The sequence below is a fragment of the Papaver somniferum genome, chromosome 4, assembly GCF_003573695.1.
Source record: "Papaver somniferum cultivar HN1 chromosome 4, ASM357369v1, whole genome shotgun sequence".
NCBI lineage: Eukaryota > Viridiplantae > Streptophyta > Magnoliopsida > Ranunculales > Papaveraceae > Papaver > Papaver somniferum.
In genome coordinates this window covers 15,118,834-15,127,779 of record NC_039361.1, presented here as the reverse complement: position 1 = coordinate 15,127,779, position 8,946 = coordinate 15,118,834, and the positions used below count along the sequence as shown (strand labels likewise).

Here is an 8,946-nt window from a genome sequence, read left to right as displayed (position 1 = left end):
CTATGATCATTGAATTACATATGAATTACATTGAGACTCCATTAATGAGTATTTGGAGCTCTCTCTCTTTCTCTGGTTTTTGGGGAAGAATAAGAAGATAATAACACAAGTCCCTTTTCTCTCTCCTACCTTTCTCTTTATATAGGATGCTCCCTAGTGGATGGCAGCTCATATTTCCTTTTATTTCCTATTTCCTTTTATTTCCTATTCTCCGTGTGACATTATCGCACAGCCTTTTATGAATCTCGCACACTTACAAATATTTGTGCGATATTTGGATCCTACGTCTAATTCGCCTATGCCTCAGCTGAACATCAATCGTGTAAAATCCAAATTTCAACCCATCAGTGAAAGTGTCAATGGTTGCAATAATAACATGCAACTGAGAGTTGTCTCTTACATGGTCAACTGAATTTCGGAAATATTAAAAATAACCAATCAAACCTAGGTTAGAGTCAGACAACCAAAATCCAAAACTTGAAATATTAAATTTTTCATGAAAAATTCAACTATCAAACAGAAGTGAGAAGAAGAAACAAAAAGATTAAATTATCAGTGCCAACACAGGATTCAGGATATATACAAGTCTAGGTCAAATTTTCTCTGAACTCTCACAGCTGGGTCTGTTGCTTGAGTGGGTCACCTACTGAAAATGTATTAGATCAACTACTCGAGTAAAGTCTGCGGAGAACAGTTAGAATTTAGAAATCTATACCATTATCAGTGTCCACAAGTTTGAAATGGATATATGAGGTGATACGTTGAGCGGGGGACTAAGTTTGAACATATCCTCAGGTTATCGACTAGCTTAAAGCTTTTCGGACATGAACACGAACAAAGAAAATTCTCATTTGAACTAGTCATTTGACTGTGTTTAGTAACAAAAAACAACAATGTAGGCTAATAAGTAACTATATGGAACGAAAAGGTGGTCCAGATGAAGAACCTTAAGCTACTATAATGGTGGAAATGGTTCAGATACAGACATCGGCTTTTAAGTAGTTGCAACCAAGTTCACATACTCAAATTGCCACTTGTTTAATCCCATTCACATACAAAATGGTACTCAGTAGCTTTCCTTTTAACAATACAAAAAAATTACATAAAATGGGTAGATAACATAGCCACTTGTTATGGTAAAACTAACCATGAACATCAAGCTCAGAAGCACAAGTCAATGTTTTAAACTCAATGGCAGAATCAGGAAGAAATCAGTCAAATATCATTTTAGGCAACGGGTATAATTATACGCTCGGAAACACGAATACCGTTATACCATATGATTGTGTACCTAGTTCAGTAATTGCTTAGGAAATAACTGTAACACGGAGAGGATGATTGTACACAGACTGATGACAGCTGTTTTTGGCAATTGGCAAATTAGGGGCGTTTATTTGAACCCATCTTATGCCACATTGAAATAACTCTAAAATGGAAACTCTTTCAAGAGTAAATATGAACAAAGGAGAGATGGCAGATGACCCTCGAGCAAAGATTACGTCTGAATGAAAGACATCCTTAACAACCTTTGCAACATTACGGGCCTGATGTAACATGCAATTATCTCCATGGAGGTGAAGAAGAGCCATCTCTTCAGTGGGAGCAACCTATCAAAACAATTGATACTAGGAATGAGATGATCTGTACACTATAGGCAGCTCTGAGAATAACTGAACAGCAAAAGCGATTTCAACATTTCTGATAAATAAGTTTTAGCAAGAAAAAGAAACAATTTACCACCACGACAACCCTTTTCTAGGACCATAACAGAAGAATCTTTTTTGTCACTCAACTCTGCCTTTGTTTCTTGTCCCTGCCCACCACTTAGATATATTAACAATGCATAATATGTTTTTCGCCCATCACCTAGTTTAATACTTTCACAAGTCGCTCCCCAGTCCTGTACATAACAGACCTACATAGAATTAAAGTTAAGAAAATGACATACAAGTGAAAATAGCTAACAGAAAACCATAATAAAGTGAGACAATACAATGTCATACAATCAATCATCTGTAATGTACCTCGTGCATTCCTAAATTAGCGAACTATGAGACTGGTGATGAGTGTAGAAGCACTTGCCCACTCATCCTTGAAAAATGGTCCAGAACCAAGAACACTTCACCATGGGAGTGCAAACTATAGATCATAAGAAGCATCAGGCTTACGCACGACTAAGTGTACAAACATATTCCCAATGACATGCAATCCCCATCTGTGCATTTCAAACTGAATTTACTGAAATGAAACCAGTGATGTTTATGTCAATATAATGCAGTTCAATTTAGTCATTCTGCTAATACTAGGCTATAAATTTAAGAAAGTGCTGAACTTACCTGTACAATCTAATGTTAGGATTAAACCCAGCAGCAATTTTTCCCCGAATTTTTATATAAGAGAAAAACTTGTTTAGCCAAGAATCCCATAATATCTTCTTCGCATTTAATCAAGAGTCAGAGTCCATAAATGTCCCAATCTACGCAATGCAGTCAAGATCAAGATGCCCATACACATATGCATAAATAATAGCCTGAAACAGATAATCTTCATATGTGAGTGCCTAACTAACAGACAGAGAATTAGGTTATATAACTGAATTGTTTACTTATTTATATGGAACTCAACATTGAATCACATATCAGATACCAAATAGAATCTAAATATACCATACTTTTGAATCTTGGACCTCTAAGTTCTATCACTCCCATAGTTCTTTCCTTCACTAGTCATACAAGCCATGTGTTGTAGTATAATATGATCCTCTATCAATCTGCATACAAAGTCAAATATGAGTTATCAGTGATAAATATAAAAGGGCATATGGAGCCACCACAAATTTCCAATACAAAGAGATATCTTACGCACCTTTCTCTTGGCAGGTGCTCAATATCTGTGCATGTGCAGGAAGTTTTGTTTAGGACTTCTGTTTCAGCATGGAAGCGAAGAATGAGCTTATGTGGCCCCAGACATTTTGACCTTAGGAATTTTTCTTCGAATCGTCTTCTTTAGTTGCTTCCTACCCCTAACTCCATCATACAGAAGCTCGTATGCATGATATGTAATATGACTGTTTCTTAACAACTCTTCCACCAGAATTTTAGGTGCAGCTATATCCCTTTTATCAGCGTCAAAGATTCTACTCACTTTCTCAGGGACTATACCTTTCCCAATCATCACACGGATGATACCCACTGCTTCATCAACCTTATGGTCCACACAGAGACAATTAATTACCCGTCCAAAGGTCGTCAAAGACGGAATGAGTCCCTCATTAATCATTTCCAACAGAAATTTGTGTCCGCGATCAGTATTTCCTGTTTTGCAGAAACAATCAATCAGAACCCGATAAGTGAAACCATCTGGGGAGCAGCCTCTATTACCCATTTCATGAAAAAGCTTCACTGCCATAGGAACATTGAGTTTCTCAGAAAAAGCATTAATCATGATATTATAAGTTGAAGTTGTATGGGAGAAATGAACTTGTTGTCCCAGTCTAGTAAATAGCTTGTGTGCTCCCTCCAAATCTCCGCACTTGCAGAAACCAGCAATCAATGTGCCAAAACTAACAATATCAGGAATTAAACCCTCATTTTCCATCTTGGTAAGCAAATCTGAAGCTTCCTTGACTTTACGAACTTTGCATAAACTCTCTATAACTATATTATAAGTGATGACATTAGGATTACACCCTAGATCAGTTATTTCTTTGAAAGTTTCAACCACATCTTCAACTTTCCCAGCTTTACAAAGACCATTCAACAAGGAATTATAAGTGATCACGTCTGGAGTGACACCTTGATACCACATCCTATCAATGATTTGCATAGCATCATTCAATTTCAATTGCTTGCAATAGCCATCAACCAATGTATTAAAGGTAAAAACATCAGGAAGATATCCTTTTGTGATAGCATCATTCATGAGATTATTAGCATCAGCGACACGACCCATCTTGCACAAACCATTAATAACAATATTGTAAGTCCACATATCAGGACTGCAACCGTTTTCCAACATCTCATTCATCAGTTGCATAGCCTGTAGAATAAGTCCCTGCTGAGACAAACCCTTGACTAGAGAATTGTAGGTAAGAATGTCAGGCTTCAAACCTTTTTCAACTGCCTCATTGAATACCTCCATACCCCTTTCAATATCACCCACGATACAAAATCCATTGATCAAGGAACAATATGTGATAAGATCAGGAACAAATCCTTTAAAAACTGCATCTTTGAGAACCTTACAAGCATTTTCTACCAGACCCTGCTTGCAATATCCCCCGATAATTGTGTTATATGAAAAATCATCAGGTCCATAACCCTCATTAACCATTCTTCGAAGATAACTCTCAGCTTCTGCAACCATGAAGTTCTTACATAAACCATGTATAAGTGTGTTATATGTAACAACATCAGGTCTTAGTCCATTACCACTTACAGAATCAAATAACCGAACAGCCTCAATATTCTTCATATTCTTACAAAGGCCTTGAATGAATATATTGAATGTAAACAGATTTGGGAGAACTCCCCTTTTAAGGATCTTGCTCAAAAGTGTTGCACCTTCTCTAACTTCCCCCTTCTTACATAGTACATGTATAAGCTTATTAAAAGTGGTTATATTGGGACAAATACTTCTAGCAATCATCTCATTAAATAACTCATAACCCTCATTTCGGCAATTCTCTTCATAGAGCCCACCAATTACAGTGCAATATGCAACGGCATTCAACTCACACCCTTGTAGCGGCATGTTCCGAAGAAGCCTAAGAGCAACATGCGACCTTTTTGTTCTGCAAAATGATTTTATCCTGATCGTGAAAGTGTAAACATCCGGAACAATTCGTTCACTTTGCATTCTTAAATAAACTTTATGGGCTTGATCAAAATACTTGTTTTCGACCAAGATATTCATAATTGTATTATACGATTGAACAAGCGGTTTACAGTTGAAAAACTCCATTCTTTCAAATACATTTACAGCTTCTTGTACCTTCCCACTTCTTCCATAACTTCTCATAACTCCAATGTAGACTCCTTCCAGTAAACTGTTATCCATATGCATCCTCATTTCCACTAGAACACTTTCCATAGCTTTGAATTCCCCATGAGACCCCAGTTTTTCGATCATACACTTGTAAGTGAAAACAGTGTGCTTAAATCCATCTTCCTTACTAGCTGAGTTGAACATTTCTAGAGCTCTGAGTGGATCTTTCTGATATTTAACAACAGTTGCTACATGCTTGGGAAGCAAAGGGGCTCTCATTCCAAAAATACAGACTAAGAAATATTTTACACTAGCCGCAGGCACGTCCTCGAACGCAAACTGCGAAAATCAAAAGCAACTAACTAATTATTTGTGTCACATCTACTGTCTACTAGGAAGAGTAAAATAAGCAGGCTAAGAACTTAGACTGCCAAAGTGCTCTGGAGATATAAATCACATAAAACTCAAAATAAACCAAAAAGATCTTTAACCTACAACGAATTAATATGGCTCCACTTTGTACTAACTTCCATTTAAAAAGAGGGTACATGATTAAATTGGTATCCTTGGAGTACTGTTGAACCCACATTAGCTAGCTAGCTTTTACTAATTATAGGACGTGAAAGTTACTAACCAGTAGAAACAACTTCTGAACATCAGCTACCAAGAAACTTACAATGAAGAAAATCAACAAACGCAACCATAAAGCTAACATAAGAAACTTCTTACTCCACAATGGATTCAATCACATCATGTCTCTCACGTTGAACACTAAAGCCTACATAATTCTTTCATAAAAACCCTAAACTAGCAAAAACTTAAAAATAATGAAGAGAAGTTATTAGCAAAGAGCTACTCAAATAATGCTATGACTCATGAAGCGAAAAAAAAAATGATGAGAAAAAAGGAGAAAAAGAACGAGAAGAAATCAATGAGAATGAAGTTCACTTACAGATACTAGGATGTGTCACGCACATGCCTTCAATAAGCTTTCCTCCTCTTTGCAATGGGATCTCTTCCTTAAATTGGTTTAGGAGAGAGAAAATATGCGGGGAAAGTACTGTTTGCCTTCACAGACACAAACTTGTTTTTATCCCAGCTGCAGGTTAATTCTATTCCCATATCGGTGACCTGCATCAAATAAATGAATTCATTACTCAACCAATTCATTAGAATGCGATTCAATATACTACAGAGCAGCTACTAGTCCAGTGACCCATAACTCCACAAAGATTATCAAGAAACCACACAATCTGCTATGGAAACAATTGATAGTATTAGGTTCAGCAGATAATATTGATGAAAGTCTTCACTAGTTTAAACAAAAACAACATTAAAGTTGGAGAAGTAACCAATAGTTTATCGTACAAAAAACAACACAAAATTTAGTAATTGTTTAGAACCCTGATAGAACTGATGACATGTTAGCTTTAAAACATCAATAGTTTATCGTTCTGGTTTAGATGAACCCCAAACTCCATAATCATCTGGATTATAGACATTTACAGATTAAAATTTCTCAGAAATCCATCTGCATGGGAACAGCACCCTAAACCCCATAATCATGGTCACAACCATCCACATCTTTAACTGGAAACACCGGGGTCTAGCATTAGCTCTCCTGCAAGCAGGGTGCTTACTAATCCCTTCTCCTCATCATAGTTACATATGCTTTCTCTTAGTAATCCTAATAAAAAAACCTTCAAACTGTAACCTAATCTATCTAGTCTGCCGCTCAAATCTCTCACAAAATGTGTCTACAGATTAATAAACACAACATATAGACACAACCACGGCAAAATGTTGCATCCAATTGATAAAGAAGAATATGTAATAATTCAGTTACGCAAAAAAAAAATGCTGAAAATGGTTCTGTAACTTCTTAAACATTCATAAAACAAGTATTGAAATAACTGTGACAAAGGTTTTGAGTGTTGATAGAGCAGATGACCATCAATTACCAACGTCATATCTTCAAATCTCAGTTAGTATTACAAAGGAATTTCTTAGAGAAGTTTCAATCAGACACCTACCAGAAATATTTCATTCATACATTCAAAATGTTTTGTTGAGGAAATAGAAATGCTACCGTCCAGAAGAGAAGACCAATTTTCTTAGTATTTTCGTACCATATTCGATCATATCTCAATTAGCAATCAGAAATTAGCAAACCCTAAGTGCGAAATATAACTACTTCTTGTAAAACCAAAACCCCATTTTTCAGAGAAATCAAATTGTAAAGGTGAACAAGAAATTGGCGCGGAGAGGAGGTTGGGAGAGAACATACCTTGGTGCAGAGAATTTGTTGGTGGGATTTGCTGTGTAAAGATGGGTTTTTGAGATTCTAGAGAGAAGGAGAGAGATACAGAGAGCGCTGTTTGTTTCGAGTGACCGAACTGGACCTCAATTTCCAAATGAAGTTTGATTAGGGCAACCTCCTTTTGGTTAGCAGCACGCTTGTTACTCACGCGGATGAACTTATTATAGCCTGTTCGGATCCGGAAGCCCAAGTCTGATGCAAAATATTTCATGGCCGCTGGTCGGGGTGCCAGATTACTGTGGAGCGTACCAAAACTCATATAGGACGGAGATTTCGACAATGTTTCGTCGAGTGGAATATAGGTAATGGCTTGTCATTTTCTAACACCGAGACCTTTTCAGCACAATTGGCTCCAGAGTTGCCAGAAAACTCTGCAGTTAAATGTGCTCGGGAGGTAGTAATCGAGGGATGGATAACCTCCTGGGAAGTTGTTGTTGGATGATCGCAACGATGCCCATTAAAATCCCCACAATATTGTATGACCGCAGTGGCTGAGCGGGGACAGTATCGATGGAGAGATGGGTCACTGCACAGAGGACTTTCATTTTTGTCCTATATGTATTTTGGTACCCTCCCCAGTAAGCCGGCATCCCCATTAGCAATGTTGAAATATTTTGCTTCGTAAAAATTTGATTTTTTTTCTTTTAGTCGTTTAGAAATTGTGAACCCAAACTTATGCTTCTAGAATTAAAAAAAAAAAACAACTTCTTGAGTGACATCCAAACAGGCTGTTAGGATCGGGTAGGCTTGTCATCATCGAATAAGCAAAAGTGTTTTTACTTCTCCATAAGTAAAAATCGATTCCAAATCAGAGGCAAAGTGATTTTGTTTTGAATTAGGACGTATAGATCTAGAAGCAAAAATCAATCCCAGAAATCGATTAGCAAAGTGATTTTGCTTTGAATTAGGATGTATATATCTAGAAGCAAAAATCAATCCCAGAAGTCGGGAAAGACATCTTACTTTTCAAATAACTAGCTTTTTGCAAGTCATTTTCAAATTTTGGCTTCAACCAAACTTATATTATGAATTTTCTTCTGTTTTTTCTTTTTTTTTTTAATCTGTAAAGAATTTGATGCTGGCGAGTTTCGAACTCGGGTCACTGGTATCATCACCCAATGACTTTACCACTGTACTACAGTAACACCTGCGATTTTTCTTTTATTAGAGGTAAAAAAACGAGAAGAATTTATTCTCAATCAAACCCTTTTCGAACCAAATCCTTAAAGTTCATCTTTATTCTCTTTTAGTTGCTTAACCGCGTGGGGACTTCTCCACTTCAATTGAGCAGCCGAACTCGTTGGCTCATCCCTTCTTCGCGAACCATATCTCATGTGGACATTTCTTATTGAGTTCTCAATTTACAAAAAGATCCGAGAAGCAACCTTTTCTTTTATTGAGAAGAAAACAACCCCCCGTTTGAGCTAAGTCTCCGGCCTTCCCTGTTATGACTTAGAGCATCTCTCACGTCTTATAAGTGACTTGAGAATGAATGGCCGGGAATCAGACACGTATAGATATCCTTTCTTTATCCATTTTTTATGTGACCCAACGTAACCGCTTACCGAGAAAGAGAAAGGAAGAACAATTTGGTCAAAGGAAAGGGGAATTGAAAACCAGTGTCAGTTTCAAGATTCGTC

General features: G+C 37.0%; 1 protein-coding gene across 3 annotated transcripts; it reads right to left on the bottom strand.

The window, feature by feature from the left end:
- Nucleotides 1–1,053: 1,053 nt before the first annotated feature.
- On the bottom strand, nucleotides 1,054–7,383 carry LOC113274810 (putative pentatricopeptide repeat-containing protein At1g74580). 3 transcript variants are annotated; one of them, XM_026524198.1, is made up of 8 exons: nucleotides 7,274–7,383; nucleotides 5,939–6,117; nucleotides 2,866–5,325; nucleotides 2,672–2,770; nucleotides 2,337–2,530; nucleotides 2,025–2,238; nucleotides 1,738–1,915; nucleotides 1,054–1,607 (listed from the first exon to the last, which is right to left on the bottom strand). In XM_026524198.1, exon 3 carries the CDS (start codon nucleotides 5,263–5,265, stop codon nucleotides 2,953–2,955), a length of 2,313 nt encoding a protein of 770 aa, XP_026379983.1. In that variant the 5' UTR covers nucleotides 5,266–5,325; nucleotides 5,939–6,117; nucleotides 7,274–7,383; the 3' UTR covers nucleotides 1,054–1,607; nucleotides 1,738–1,915; nucleotides 2,025–2,238; nucleotides 2,337–2,530; nucleotides 2,672–2,770; nucleotides 2,866–2,952. The 3 variants fall into 3 exon arrangements, with proteins under 3 accessions (XP_026379983.1, XP_026379984.1, XP_026379985.1); XM_026524199.1 differs by having other exon boundaries at nucleotides 1,738–1,900; XM_026524200.1 differs by having other exon boundaries at nucleotides 2,025–2,229.
- Between the last annotated feature and the right edge of the window lie 1,563 nt (nucleotides 7,384–8,946).

What these genes read in the sequence shown, in the direction of transcription:
- LOC113274810 (XM_026524198.1), bottom strand. Translation starts at nt 5,265, where the DNA reads ATGAGAGCCCCTTTGCTTCCCAAGCATGTAGCAACTGTTGTTAAATAT.